The sequence below is a fragment of the Lolium perenne genome, chromosome 1 (genome assembly GCF_019359855.2).
Source record: "Lolium perenne isolate Kyuss_39 chromosome 1, Kyuss_2.0, whole genome shotgun sequence".
Classification (NCBI taxonomy): Eukaryota; Viridiplantae; Streptophyta; class Magnoliopsida; order Poales; family Poaceae; genus Lolium; species Lolium perenne.
The window spans coordinates 28,606,475-28,621,592 of record NC_067244.2 but is presented as its reverse complement, the minus strand read 5'-3'; the positions used below and the strand labels follow the sequence as shown (position 1 = coordinate 28,621,592).

General features: G+C 52.9%; 3 protein-coding genes across 3 annotated transcripts; 1 reads left to right on the top strand and 2 right to left on the bottom strand.

Moving 5' to 3' along the window:
* LOC127344914 (zinc finger CCCH domain-containing protein 33-like) lies at window positions 1-2,273 on the top strand. The gene has a single exon (XM_051371276.2). It carries the CDS (start codon window positions 219-221, stop codon window positions 2,001-2,003), a length of 1,785 nt encoding a protein of 594 aa, XP_051227236.2. The 5' UTR covers window positions 1-218; the 3' UTR covers window positions 2,004-2,273.
* A 2,060-nt stretch (window positions 2,274-4,333) lies between these two features.
* LOC127344923 (uncharacterized) lies at window positions 4,334-14,829 on the bottom strand. The gene is made up of 2 exons (XM_051371288.2): window positions 13,976-14,829; window positions 4,334-5,210 (listed from the first exon to the last, which is right to left on the bottom strand). Exons 1-2 carry the CDS (start codon window positions 14,646-14,648, stop codon window positions 4,852-4,854), a joined length of 1,032 nt encoding a protein of 343 aa, XP_051227248.1. The 5' UTR covers window positions 14,649-14,829; the 3' UTR covers window positions 4,334-4,851.
* Window positions 11,123-12,205, bottom strand: LOC139834962 (uncharacterized). The gene is made up of 3 exons (XM_071824900.1): window positions 11,984-12,205; window positions 11,377-11,889; window positions 11,123-11,137 (listed from the first exon to the last, which is right to left on the bottom strand). The coding sequence occupies exons 1-3, from the start codon at window positions 12,203-12,205 to the stop codon at window positions 11,123-11,125; spliced, it is 750 nt and encodes a 249-aa protein (XP_071681001.1).
* Window positions 14,830-15,118: the final 289 nt, after the last annotated feature.

The following is a 15,118-nucleotide window of genomic DNA, read 5'->3' as shown; positions in this document are numbered from 1 at the left end:
TCCTCCTTTTCTCCACCTCCATTATTCATCCCCAACCTCGCGTCTCCATCTCCCTCTACATATACCCCGCCTCCCCGCTTCCCCACTACCCACCACCTCTCTCCCACCTCCTCTTGTCCCGATCAAGAACCTACTGGAAGAAGAAGAGAATCGTGTGTAGCGAGAACGCAAGAATCTTGGTAACAAACGAAGGTCTTTCTTCCACTTGCGCCGCCGTCATGTGCTCTGGCCCGCGCAAGCCCTCCGTCCCGCCGCCTCCGGCCACGCCCAAGGATTCCGCGGCCATAGACGCCTCGCTTCTCCTCGAGCTGGCGGCGGCGGACGACGTCGCGGAGTTCAGGCGCGCCGTGGAGGAGCACAAGGCCTGCCTGGACGCCGAGGCTTCTTGGTACGGCCCCTCGGCGGCCGGCCAGGGCCGGCTGGCCACCGAGACCCGCACGCCGGCCATGGTCGCCGCGCTCTACGGCAGCACGTCCGTCCTCGCGTACGCGCTCTCCGCCGCGCCCGCCGAGGCCACCCGCGCCTCGCCCACCGACGGCGCCACCGCGCTCCACCTCGCGGCGGCCGGCGGCGCCGCGCACGCCGTCGCCGCCACGCACCTGCTCCTCGCCGCCGGCGCGTCCACCGAAGCCCTCTCCGCCTCCGCCCTCCGCGCCGGCGACCTCCTCCCGCGCGCCGCCACCGCGCCGCTCCGCCTCCTCCTAAACTCCCCGGCCCCCTCCCCATCCTCCTCCCCCCAGAAGTCCGCCTCCCCTCCCCACGAGCCCCGCAAGGAGTACCCGCCGGACCTCACCCTGCCCGACCTCAAGAGCGGGCTCTTCAGCACCGACGACTTCCGCATGTACAGCTTCAAGGTGAAGCCCTGCTCGCGCGCCTACTCGCACGACTGGACCGAGTGCCCCTTCGTGCACCCGGGCGAGAACGCGCGCCGCCGCGACCCGCGCCGCTACTCCTACTCCTGCGTGCCCTGCCCGGAGTTCCGCAAGGGCGGGGCGTGCCGCAAGGGCGACGGCTGCGAGTACGCGCACGGCGTCTTCGAGTGCTGGCTGCACCCGGCGCAGTACCGCACGCGCCTATGCAAGGACGAGGTCGGATGCGCGCGCCGCATCTGCTTCTTCGCGCACAGGCGCGACGAGCTGCGCTCCGTCAACCCCTCCGCCGTCTCCGTCGGCATGATGCAGCCCGTCTCCCCGCGCTCCTCGCCTCCCAACGGAGGGATGGCGTGGCCCTCCTCGCCCGCCGGCAGGCTCAAGACCGCGCGCGAGCTGGATTTCGACCTCGAGATGCTCGCGCTCGACCAGTACCAGCAGAAGCTCTTCGACAAGGTGTCAACCAACGCGCACTCGCCCAGGGCCAACTGGGGCGGCCCGCCCAACGCTGGCCTCGGCTCGCCGCACGCTGCCGCTGGATCGCCCGCCGCCAGGAACATGCCGCCGGACTACAACGACCTGCTCGGCTCCATGGACACGGCCATGCTGTCCCAGCTCCACGCGCTCTCGCTCAAGCAGGCAGGCGACATGTCGGCCTACAGCTCGCTGCCCGACTCGCAGCAGCTGCAGCACATGCCGACATCCCCCATGGTGGGGGGCGCGAACAGCTCCTTCAACCTCGACCACTCCATGGCCAAGGCCATCATGACCTCCCGCGCCTCGGCCTTCGCCAAGCGCAGCCAGAGCTTCATCGACCGTGGCGCCCGCGCCCCGGCCACGCGCTCTCTCATGTCGATGGGCGAGCCGGCGATGCTCACTGACTGGGGTTCCCCCAGCGGCAATCTGGACTGGGGCTCGCCCAGCGGCAAGCTGGACTGGGGCGTCCAGGGCGACGAGCTGCACAAGTTCCGCAAGTCCGCGTCTTTTGGATTCCGCGGGCAATCACCCATGCCGGTGAACTCCCCAGCCACCCAGGCTGAACCAGATGTCTCATGGGTGAACTCTCTTGTCAAGGATGGCCACGCAGGCGACCATTTTTCGCAGTGGCTGGAGCAGGAGCAGATGGTGGCCTAATTCCGTTGGCTCATAGCACCTAGCTGACCAAAGTTCTTTCCTTCAATTGTTTCCCCTTTCTATTTGCTTAATTTGATTCATATGAGATGGTTCTTTAGTACATAGGCTGTTCACAGGAAAATAATGTTGTTCATCAACAACAAGCTTGGATGCCCAAAGGCAGCCTTAGATTCATGAAGAACAGCCGATATTACTTTTTTTCTTCCCTTCGGTTTATAAATAGCTGTATACAAAATTCCAACGAGAGTTTATTTACTTGATATTTATACATATTCTGAGACCAGCAAGATCTGTTTCATGTTCTTCTTCCCAGTTCAATATGAAAAGTTGTATTCTTCTTGAGCCAAGTACATCACTTGATGATTTTTTTTTTGTCTGTGTATATATTCTTGGTTCTTCCGTGAGCACATCTTCCTTTATTGTGATTCCATTCTCCAAATGGGTGGATCATAAACCATTTGCACAATTTGATATACTAGCTTCTCCCGAAGTGGTTGGTGGGTCATAGGATGTAAACTGCTGAGCAATCACAGGTTAGTTTAGTGGAGATGGAGGCGTCATGCACCAATTATTATTAGTGCTGAAAATATTTTATCGGAAAGGAAAGAGCTATACAACTAAAGCAAGCACGTACTAGATTAAATTAACTATTGTCCTGATTGTGGGTTAGGCACATAACACAGAAATCAGGCCCAAAAATCTGGGTGCTAGTGTCACCATGATAAGCTTCAAATATCAACTAGTATTTTTCTTAATGTTGCCAATGTTGATTTTTTCTTTGACAAGAGCATTTTCTTCTAGAACACTGGACCTGGAGCATTGCTTTTCCTTGTTTTTTTCTTTTTGTCTTTTTGGTTGAATATGATGAAACAAGTATTGATGTCCATTCCATCTCTTGTTTATTTTTGTATTCAAGTGTAGCTGTTGTGTTTGGACATTCCCAATTATTGCAGCTGTATTATTTTCAATCCCTAACCATGCTAAGTATTGTTATTGCAGTTGGAGCAGATTTTGGACTACTCTAACTCTATGCCCATCCAGATATTTGAGCCATTAGCAATGTAATCTCCAACCTCTCTCTGTTGTTGGTGCTCATATTTATTTGTCCATTCCGTAACGTGTTTATATCTGTATGGCTGTGGATCATCCTTGTGCAGCGGTTTAAAAAAGGTTTAAGTACATCTATGTGCTTAGGCTTTATTTGGCGTTGCAGTGTGTTATAATATTCATGTCAGTTCTCTAAAAACAGCATATTAGGAGATGCTTTAAAATAATTAAACATGTTGATATCTACTTATTCCTTATCCAAGTTGCAGAACAGATATATTTACTTAAATTTTATAAAATGAAAGGTGGGACAACCGTTATCGAATGACAAATATCTACATTTAATTCGATTTACAATCGTAATAAACTTACTATAACCTTTTATCCAATTAATTAACAAACATAAGAAAAGTCTCAGAATGTCTTAGCTTTACTTTTTGATATGTTCTTGTGCATCCAATCTACTTCTCTATTAGTTTTCTTGCTTCCTATATGTATTTTTTAAAGAGTGTTCATTATCTATTTTTTTCACTGTTCTCTTAGGCTACAATTCTACATTGTAACTAGGAGAAAAACACACATGGAACATACTGATGAGTTAATGATTCAAGCAATCTCTATAATTCAAGCATCCAAGTAATCTATAAGATTAGTCCTGATCATGCTTGCTTAAGGGGTTAATGTGGATGCAGTCAAACAATTGTCTGCAAGACTAAGGCACTAACTTGGCTAACATGCACATATGATGATAAATAATTGGATAAACTAAACCTACTTGCGTCACAAGGAGGATTGGTTGTAATTTGGTCTCCTTTTCCATGTGAGACATTCAAACCTTCTTCTGAAAGCAATCTGAAACTTATTTTATCGGTTCGACGAATGGCGACAAATCCTGTTCCAGATAGGTTTTAGATTGCCACACGATGTCCCATCCATCAAACGTAGAGTTCTTATCCCCAAATCTTGATTAAGAAATGGAGTATCTTTCCCCCAGAGTTAGAAAATTGAAAATTTCCTGTCCATGGGGCTGATCATAGGGGCATCGCCCTTGTCGTCGATGTTGACGTGGTGAGACCTTTCTTGTGAAATGGCTACATCATTGACTTCATCTTTGCGAAACTTTCCGACAAATCATTTTCTGCTTTTGTTTGTCTGAAGAAGAAAAAATCAGACCGTCCAACCTCACAGAATGTTTCATTCCAAGAACGCCCGGCATCTTATCAACAGGCTGTTCGGAATCTGATTTGTTCTGATTCACCGAGTCTCCAACACATCTTACAGTATTAAGAAATAGATTACTTAGATATCTGAACAATAGTTCAAGACTCGGTTTACTGAAGTAAGTAGTAAGCACCTTGGGGCAAGCTTTACACAAGATCATGTCAACTAATTCATAATATATTGTTAGGTTATTCATGGGCTAGTACATGGAGCCAAAATAGGGAGGAAAATCATGTACAGTTTCATGGGCTGTATGGAGAGGAGCAGAATTCAGATCTTTGAGACCTTCAACCTCAAGAGTTTCTGAACATATATATCTCCACTGTAATGCTTGGATATTCACCTCATGTTGGGGTCACCACCGTCTCCAACAAGAAAATTTTCACACCTGGGGCAAGCGATCGTTTCATCCCAGTCCAGTATTCTGAACATTTTGGCATCATGCGTGCTTCTTGCAGATGACTTTTTTCAGACCACAGTTAGCTGCAAGGAATCTAAAGTGCCAGCTTCGATCTTTATGATTGATTACACTCAACTAGTCTACTTGGTCCCTTTTCAGCAAGTAACCATGCACAGTTTTTCATACCACAGCTTGCTGCATTAGCTCATCTGTTTCCTCACATATGAGCTGATCAAGGATCGCTGACTCCATCTCATCCGCAATGTTGCTCTCATCCCTACCTCCCCATTTCACGCCACAGACATCGTCCTCGACAAGTCTGCAGATGATTCGCCACATCCCAGTCGCAGCTGGGGCGATCGCCTCGGCCTTGTTCACGGCTCTCCTGTCCCTCCTCTCCCTGCCTGAACAATTGGAGGCACGACTGGTGTTTGGTGCCTCGGGAGGCAGGTGGCCACCATGATCATCGAGGGGGGATTGCGGCAGGTTCCTTCTTGAGCCTTGCACCTGACTCAGTGCCAGCCGGATTTCTCCTCCATCTGTTACATGCAGTGGCATTGCTGCCTTGTCAGTAAAGATGAACAAATAAACTTTGAACATTTCTTTTCTTTACGGTTTCTGAAATGAGTTTGATGACCAAGTCAAAGTGACTAGTATTATTGTACAGTATGTGCATATAGCTGCCTTAGTGACGTGTTGCAATCAGAGACCTAAGCTACAGACTGTGCAAGAGTTGCAGACTGGAGAGGGACAAGCGAGTAGGGCACAAGAAAGAAGCTCAGAACTACTAATTAAGACTTTTAAACAGCTAGTATAGTATTGCATAACCAAGCTTTAGGCATGGACCACAAACTTGTCGTTGTTGAGACGATTGATTCCCTAAATTGAAAGAAATACTTTTCCTAGGATGTTAGTTCATTTTTGGTATATGAACTCTCACAAACAATCACTGTTGTTCTCACGAACTTAGAAGGGCAATCATCTGAATTTTAGTACACTATTGTAGCAGGTTTTCTTGTTCTGAATTACCATTCCTCTCCAATTTTGAAGTGTTCTCTTTCTCCTCTTCCTCTGAAGGTGATTTTCCTTTTCTGAAGGGAACCTCACTCCAATATTAAGTTAGGTCTAAGATTCAGTGAGCCCGTGTAGTGAGCAACTGAAGAAAGCACTAATGGGCAGAGCTAGGTGACCACTACCCTGCTTGCTCCATTTCTTCCATGGAATGGTAGCCCCATTTTTCTTCCCTTTTTCTTAAATGAGTTCGATGACCAAGTCAAAGTGACTATTAGCAAAATGGAGCTACGAACTCAGACGAATTCAGCCAGGAAAAAGGCTCTCGCGACCATGGCGATGAGGAGCGTGCTGCCGCCGCCGGCGGCCTGATCTCCTTCCACCGGTGCCCTCTTCCGCTGCAGCGACCAGATCCGGCATCTCCTTCCCGTGCTCTTCCCTTCCCCTCCGAAGTCCGGAGCTGAGGGCCCAGGCGGCCGCCAACCATCCTCGTCGGGCGCGGCATGTAGTTGCCGAGTCGACGGTTGTCAGGGCGCTGATGCCCCCTGCGCCCGCCATGGCCGCAGCTTCGCCGCCATCCGCTGCTGTGCTCGCCGCGGCTGCCCTTGCCGCCCGCAAATCCGGTGCGGCCGTTCAAGGGCGGTTGACGAAGCGCTCGCTCCTCTCCGAGGCCGCAAAGGCACCTTCTCCGGCTCCATCGTCTGTCGCCTCCGCCGCCCTCGCCGGCGGTTCCTCTGGTCAGCGGCCGACGGCCGTGCAGCTGCTCCCCGCAGGCATGAGGTCTGAGCCCCGGCTCGCTGCGTCGGACCTCCCCGAGACTCCAGCAGCGGCCACTGCTCTGGGCCAGATGCTGACCGTCGCAGCATTGTCGACTGCCTCGGGCCTTCTGCTGTCGCCCTCTAGCCTCGTGTCCGACACTGCCATGGCCAGTGCTACCTGCAACTCCTCGCTGGCCAGTGACCCTGCCGTGTTGGTCGAGGGGCTCGGCTCATTGTCGTTGTCGCCTGTTGCCTCGGATGGCCCTGCCGAGGTGCCCCGTGCCGATGAGGCGCTGAAGGCCTCGAGCTTGCTTCGGGTTGCTTCTTTGGACTCCGACGAGGATGACGACGATGAAGAGTTGGTTCCGCAGTCGCCGTTGGCCGGCTCGGTGCACGTTGTGGAGGTGGTTGCGGTTCCTTGCGGCGGTCTCCCTGCTTCTTCTGACACTCTTGGTAACGACAATGACTGGGTGCTGGTGGGTCGTGGCAGCCACCCTTGCCGTGAGCCATCGTCTTTGCTTCGAAAGGAGGGCCTCGAGCGTAGCCTCGCCTTCAAGCGTTGGGCTCGGGGGAGATGCTTTCGGTGCCTCGAGCGTGACCACCAGGTCAGCTCATGTCGTGCGCCCTTCAGATGCATCCGATGTCGCCGTCCTGGTCATCGGGAGCGTTTCTGCCGTGCGCGGTTTCCCGCCGCCCGTTCTTGCTCTCCGGACGGTCGTGCACGTTCTCCGGACGCACGTGCTCCTTGTTCGCGGCGCCGCTCTCCGCCCGCACAGCCACGTCGTCCATCGGCATCCCGGAGTTGGGTCGATGTCGTGTGCCACTCGTCGTCTCCTGCAACATCGCCGCCAAGGCCCACTCCAAGGTGTTGTGAGGAGTTCAATGTCAACGCCGGTTTGGACTCCCGCTCTCAGTGCCAGCTTTCCTTGCTTCGCATGGAGCTCATCCAGTTGGTTGCTACGCGCGTCGAGGAGGCGACTCGCCCCCTCCGTGAGGAGGTGGCAAGCCTCAAGTTGTTGTTGGCACATGTTGGTGATTCGTTGGAGCCGACGGAGGCATGTTCTTCAGGTGGACATGAGCTCGCCACCGTGCAGGTTTCACTTGCACTTGGCTCTGTTGAGGAGAAGTCATCTGTGGTCGAGGAAGAATATCTCTACAGCTGTTTCTCTCCTCGTGGCAGCCCCGGCCAGTCGCTGCAACATGTTGTGTCGGTTGCCTCGGAGAGCGAGGGCATAGATGAGACCTTGGCTCCGGTGTTGCAGATCACGCCAGAGCGGCATGAGTTGCTTGGTGATTCTCCTGCGGTGCTTCCGCTGGCGTTATGCTCTTTTGAGACCTTGGAGGTGGCCATGACACCCCCACCACCACAGTTGGAGCCTTGCCATCCCCTCTCCTCTTTGGACTGTGAAGCAGTGTTGGCGCCTAGTTCTGAGGCTCTTTTTGCAAAAGAGCTTTGCGGCTTGCTCGCTAGTTTGGAGGCGGCTAGCCCTGGATATGGCAAGGACATTGACTGCGTCTTGGCGGGGAAGGCCTCGGAGGATATGTTCAGGAGGGTGCAGAAGTCTCTCAAGAGAGTATCTATCAGGAGCATAAGAAGGAAGAGGGCCGGTTGAGTGGGACGTTGTGCTCTTGTGTGTCGGTTCTAGTTGGTTTTAGAGGTTGCATTCTTTCGATGTTTTCCTTTTGTGGGTGTGTTGTTGGTATGGGCTTAGCCTTATTGTTGTAGGTTTTCGCTCGATTTTCTCCTAAAAACTGAGCAACTTCTTCTTAATTAATAGATGGGGCAAAGCTTTTGCCTCCGTTTCAAAAAAAAAACAAAGTGACTATTAGCTACAGTATGTGCATCTAGAGGTCACAGTGCTGTGTTACAATCACAGAGAGACGGTTCCAGAGCCTGTGCAGTTTTGTGGAGTGGAAAGGGACAAGTGATTAGGGCACAAGAAGGCGATGTTTCAGAAGTTCGCGCTGCCAAGCTTTAGACATGGACCACATAATTTTTGTCGATGCACCAAGTTGGAAAATGAAGAATTCCTGGGTAATATCTAGGACAAACTCTCAGAAACAATGGCTTTTAGCTGGTGTCCTATCCACAAACAGGTGAGAAAATGACCTGTCATTGTCATGAAGTTTGCACTTTGCAGTGCAAGTCACCTGAATTCATAGTTACTGACTTGTTTTGCTAGTAATTCATATGGGTCACATGTTAAGTCCAAATTCATCTATGTTATTTTGTAGGTTCATCTAGCCGTGTTACAATTGGCTCCAGACTTGTGCAGTTTGCAGAGTGGAGTGATTAGGGCACAGGAAGACTGGGTTACAGAAGCTCAGTATACTAGCAAAGACTTCCAAACAGCGAGTACACTTGCATTGCATAACCAAGCATTAGACAAAGACTACAGAATTGTCCGTGTTGCAACTGTTGGTGCCTAAATACTTTTCGTGGGTCACTAGTTGATTTACATAAAACACTCAGCAACAATCACTTCTTGTCGGTGCCTTGTACGCAAAAGCTGTCATTCTCATGAACTAAGCAGTGCAATCACCTGGCTTTCTTCTCTGAAGTTGGCTTTCTTTCTGAAGGTAAATTGCACTCTTATTTTGATTGTTTTCTGTGTGTTTTTTTTGCTCTAAAGGTGTTTCCTTTTCTGAAAGTGAACTCCAATCCAAATTTAAGATGGATAAGTTGCAGCTAGCCAAAGCAGCAGCGGATCGCTGTTCTTCGGTGAACTATCTAAACTGGGATATAAGAGCCTCCATGTCTGAATTCTTCCACAATTCTGCTACGATGGAGCCAAATATATCATATTTCTAGGGACATCAACGGAGTAGCACACAATTGTGCCCACCAAGCTCTTAGAGCATCTCCAGCCGCGTCCCCCAAAGCTTTGGGGCGCGCCGGACGAAAAAAACGTTCCAGTCGCGTCCCCCAAACCCGAATTTTGTCCGGTGCGTCCCGATACGGTGTCCGGCGCCCCGAGCCCGTCCCCATCCCACAGGGGACGCTCCGGGGGCGCCGGACGCTCCGAAAAGCGAGACGGAGAGTGGCAGGACCGACCCGTCAGCGGCACAATAAATTTTAACCTACCCGTCGCCTACCTCGCGACGAAAGTTATTGGCTTTGCAGCGACGGTGCAGTTCCCGCAGAGGCGCAGCGACGCGTCCTGTTGCGCCTAGCTCTGCGTGCTGGCGTTAATGAGCGCCACCGCTCCTCCGCTTCCCTCCGGCCTATAAAAGGGTCGTCTCTCATCGTCCCTCTCACACACAAACCCTAGCGCCTCTCCCAAACCCTAGCCGCCACCATCTCAACAAGACTCGACGCTATGTCTAGTAGAGGCGGAGGCCGACCTCGTGGCCGTGGTCGTGGCCGCGGCAGAGCTGAACGCTCGCCGTCGCCTCCCACGCCGTCGGCTTCATCGTCAGAGATGGACGTGGAGCCGGACGTGCTGTTCGAGTTCGTCCTCGTCCTCAAGGGCGACCCGCGCGGCATCCAGAGGCTGCCGAACTCCTTCGCCGACTACGTCGCCGGCGACGACCGCCCGCGCACGATGCATCTGCGGGAGGCTGCGTGCGGCTACTACCGGTGGATCATCGACGTGATCTACGACGCGCGCGGCAAGATGTACCTCAACATCGGCTGGGAGAAGTTCGCGCGGCACCACAGCCTCGAAGCCGGCTTCATCCTCCTGGTCTCCTACTTCGGCGACAGGGACATGAGCGTCAAGGTCTTCGACGAGACGCGCTGCCGCCGGGACTACCACGGCGACAACACCGACGAGGAGGACGATTGATGATGAAGAGTGTTGTTTCTTCTCAGCGAATACGTGCACAAAAGTTTCTGGATGTTCGCCTCATCGGTAGAACCAACAAGGGCACCATCCTCCCGCTGGATTTTCCAGTTTGGGTGACTGGGTGTGCCCTCGAGTGTTCTTTCTTAGCAGGAAACCTTCGATGCACGGTCTAGTTAGGTTTAGTTTTTTTTGCAAAATTTTATATTTGTGTCCACCATGATTCAAATTATGTATTAGTTTGTGGAAAACCATGTTCCAAATTATGTCTTCCTGCCCAATTATGTATTAGTTTGTGGAAATTGAAATAAAAATACCAAAAAAAATATTTTAAATGTTTGGGGGAGGCGTTTGGGGGACGCGGCTGGGGAACGACTTCCCCCGAAGGCGACACGAACAAAACACATCCCCCAAACGTTCAATCCGACGCGGTTTGGGGAACGATTTGGGGACGCGGCTGGAGATGGAGATGCTCTTAGAAACCCCCGGGCTTTTCCTTCTTTCAGTTGTATCAATACATCACATGTCCATCGTCAGTGCCTGTAGTTACTAGATTACAGGTCCTTTCATACCAGGGCTTTGTAATCCACTATGTACTTTCCTCTTAATCAATGAAAGGGTGCTGCAGGCGGCTCCTCTTGTTAATCAAATTGCGAGATGACTCCAAATTCATCTATGTTACTTTGTAGGTTTATGTGCATCTAGCTGTGTTAGAGCATGTCTAACAGGTCCCGTATTTTTTCGCCCCGTAAAACCCGAGTAGAGGCCCTGTATCCGGTTTTCACCGGCCGAAAACTCGGACGAGCTAGCAGAACCCGTATCCCCACCCCGTAAAACAGGGGTGGGGATACGGGTTCTGCTAGCTCGTCCGAGTTTCCTGCCCCTCAAAACAGGGTTTTAGACAGCAATTTGCTCAACAATTTCACATCAAACATAGCACATCCAAAATATGTGATGCATAATTCATAGTTTTAACATCACAACGCGATCATAGGCAATGTTCAAGCCACGGAAGTTCCCAAATGTGATCAAGCATCAAGGGATCCATCGCCACCGGCGCCACCGCTCGCCGGAGACTCACCTTGAGCACGAGCTTGACGCGCAGCCTTCTTCCTCGCAATGATGTCCGCCTTGGTCTCGTTCCACCACGCCAGCTGATCCTCGTCCATGCCGTCGGTGCGCATCATCATGATTTCCCTCTCCTCAGCCATGAGCTCCTTCATGGCCTTGGCTTCTTTGGCTGCGATCATCTTCATGTCAAGCTCGGCCTTCAACTTGGCATCTTCCCTCCTTGCTTGCACCTTGGCAAGCTTCACCTCACTCTTCTTGTCGGTGATGAGGAGCTTGGTCTCCAACATCTTCATCGTCAATGCCTCCTTGGACTTCATGAGTTGATCCAACTTCTCCCGGAAGCTAGCTGCTTCAAGTTCTACCTTGACCCTCTCCTTGGCCTTCTTGTTGCCCTCGGGCTTGCCGGTGTTTCTCCCACTCATGTCCTCTGCTTCATCATCCATGGTGAGAAGTGCCTCCTTCTTGCACTTTGGCTCGTTGTCCCGCAACTTCCATTTAGGAAGATGTTGAAGGATGGAAAAGCAATGTTGAAATTGAAATTCCTTGTTCTTTGAGCCGGCCATGTCCTTGTACCGTTGTTGAGCATACTTGGGCTGCACAACAATAGTATGAGATGTTTCCACATCATCAACACATAATATGGATAGCTTGTGATGTTTCCACATCATCAACATAAGGAAAACTTACATAGTCCTCCGGCACGCATCCACTAGGAGGGTTGTCGGCCACTTGATCCATGGCAGCACTCCAACGAGAACAAGCCGGCTTGATGATGTTCCATCGGCCTTCAAGGGAGCGGTAGGATCTGTCCGCCATACTCTTCGTGCGAGGCTTCAGCTGGTGGTACAGATCCTCAATGCGCTGCCAATAGCGCTTGCCGCCTTGTTCCACTCCGGTGCACGCATCCATCCCCACCTTGCTCCAAGCACGGACCAAGATGGCGTCTTCGATCTCGCTGTAGTTCGCCGTGCGTGGCTTCGGCGTCGACGAAGAACCGGCGGCAGCCGGATCAACCTCAACCACCTCCTCCTCGTCACCCTCATCCTCCTCCTCGTCATCAAAGTCTTCAACATTGCACTCCCCATCGAATGCACCGATACCGGCGTCCAAATTCACCGCGGAATCGTTGAGCATGTCCAAGTAGGATGTTGTGGACTCAACATCGAACACCTTGTCTACGTCGATGGTGGGTGGCGGCGGCGCGGGCGGCGCGGGCGGCGCAACGGCCGGAACGGAAGGAGGAGGGGTCGTGACCTTGGAGGGCGGTGGAGGCGCGAGGCCGATGCGGCTGATTGCCTTTGTCCGCACCTTGGCCGGCGCCGCGCCCCTCGGCCCGGCCGCCTTGGTCTTCACCCGGCCCGTCTTCTTGGCAGCCGGCGGCGCTTCGCCCGGTGAATCGGGGGCCACCGCAGGTGCTTCGAAAAATTGCTTCGGGATCCTCTTCCTCTTCGACGGGATGGTGGAGGCGATCATGGCCGACACGACGCCGGCGGCCGGCGGACCTCCGACGGGGACATCAACCACCGCGCCCGAAGGAGGTGTACCGCCGGCGGTAGGTGGCTCTTGCGGACGGTCCTTGGCGGCCGGATCCGGCCGGGAAGGGCGCGGGGGAGGAGATCGGGCGGCGGCGGCGGCGGTTGGCTTCAGCGAAATGCTTCCCGCGCAGTGGAGTGGGCGATACTGGTTTCACCCACTATCCCCGCTCCCACCCCGCACAAGTAGGGGGCGACGACCCGCCCCGTACTTGAAAACAGGAAAAATGATGCGGGGGGCCATTTTTACGGGGCGTGCTAGACGGCCGGGTAGAGCCGAAACCCTCAAATCGGCGGTTATTATACGGGTTTGCCCCTTTTACGGTGCCTGTTAGACCTGCTCTTACAATAGGCTCCAGACTTGAGCAATTTGCAGAGTGGAGAGGGACAAATGATTAGGGAACAGGAAGACTGGGTTCCAGAAGCTCAGTACACTAGCAAAGACTTCCAAACCGTGAGTACACTTGCATAGCATAACCGCATTACATAAAGACCACATAATTGTCCTTGTTGCAACTGTGCGCCTAAATACTTTTTGCGGGTCACTAGTTGATTTACATAAATCCACTACTGTATGTACTTTGCTCTTAATCAGTGAGAAGGCGCCGCACGCGCCTCCTCTTGTTCAAAAAAGAAAGAAAGATGGATGCTTCAGTTCAAATTTAAACCTGCCAGTTCAAAAAAGGCGCCGCACGCGGCTCCTCTTCTTGGTTCTCTTTTGTGTTTCTAAAAAATTCAGCTCTAGTTGAAGGTTAATCCCTCTCCAAGTTTAAATTTGCCAGTTTTACTCCATCTCCAAGTTTAAATTCAACGCGACTTTGCTATTCCGGTGGAGTGAGAAACTGACAGACAGAATTAGACTGTTCTCTGTGTCTTTTTTGCTCTGATGAAGGTGGTTTTTCTTCAGAAGGTGAGTTTCCTTTTCTGAAGGTGGACTTCAATCCAATTTTAAGATGGATGTTTCAAATCAATGGTGATTGGAAATTAAGCGCTCGTTGTTTTCCACTGAAGGTGAATCCCTCTCCAAGTTTAAATTTGCTAGTTTTAGTCAACACGACTTTGCTACAAGTTGGGTGAGCCGGTGGAGTGAGAAACTGACGAGAGAATTAATGTGCTACAGTCTACAGGGAGTGTGAACAGGACGAACCTGGGGTGGGCGAGCACTGCTCTGCTTGGTCCACTTCTTCCATGGAAGACGACGAAGTGGTGGTGGTGGTCGACGACTCTTCTTGCGCCTCCAGCACCGAGACCGGGCTCGAGTTCTCCATGCCGCACTCCTCCGCCGCGGCGGCCAGCCTCCTGCTCCGGCCAGGCTCCCCATGCCGCCGCCTCCGGCGCTCCCGCCTCTGTTTCCTCTCGTCGGCGCCTCTCCTCGAAGGGGGCGAGTACTCCGCTGACAGGCCATCGTCGTCGCCTGCGTCGTCGGGGCTGAAGCTGAGGAGCAGGAACTCGTCGTTCTCGCGCCGCAGGTACGTGGGCCTGTCGCTGAAGGACGCCGACGTCGCCCTGGCCACCCTCGGCCGCGGCGAGCAGCACGGCGTGGGCGGCGGCGGCGACACGCCCTCCGCGGAGCTCGCCGACCGGCTCCGCCGCAGCAGGGGCGACTGCGGCGGCGTCGGCATCGCGTCGAGCCCCATCAGCCTGGCCACAATGCAGGGGCTCCTCGCCGGCGACGCCACCTCCTCCTGTTTCTCCCGGAGCGCCGCGGCAGCGGCATCGTCGCCGCGCCGCAGCGCAATGTCGCCGCCGCGAGCGCTGTCGGCGCAGAGGAGGCGGCGCAGGAAGTCGAGCGCGAAGGAGGAGTGCGGGAGCTTCGCCATGCGACGGAGTGACGGACACAGGCTAGTCAGAGCTCGGTCCGGCACGGCATGGTGGGAGGAAGAGAGGGGAATGTCGGGCGGTGTTTGTCTTGTCGGTTTGAATTGCGAGCGGAGGGAAGGAGAAGGAGAACGAAATGGGATGGAAAGCTCAGAGCATCGGGGAGCGGATTAATGGAAGCTTTGAGTTCAGTGACGTAAATGCGTCTAGTCAGTCCTAGTAGTAGTTATTGTACTCTACTGTTTTACTTGCTGCACTATGTACACCTTTTACTTTCACTTTTAGTAACTACTTTTGTGCATGTAACGGGAAAGGCAGCAGGTGCGAAAATATTGCTATACAGTACTGTGATAGTTTCACCGCCATAGGCCATTTCAAAGGTGTCTGCCATGAATGAGCTATTAAGGTGTCTGCCATGAATGAGCTCCTAGGCTGGTTTTGTTTTGAACAAGTTCCATATATAGCCGGTTCA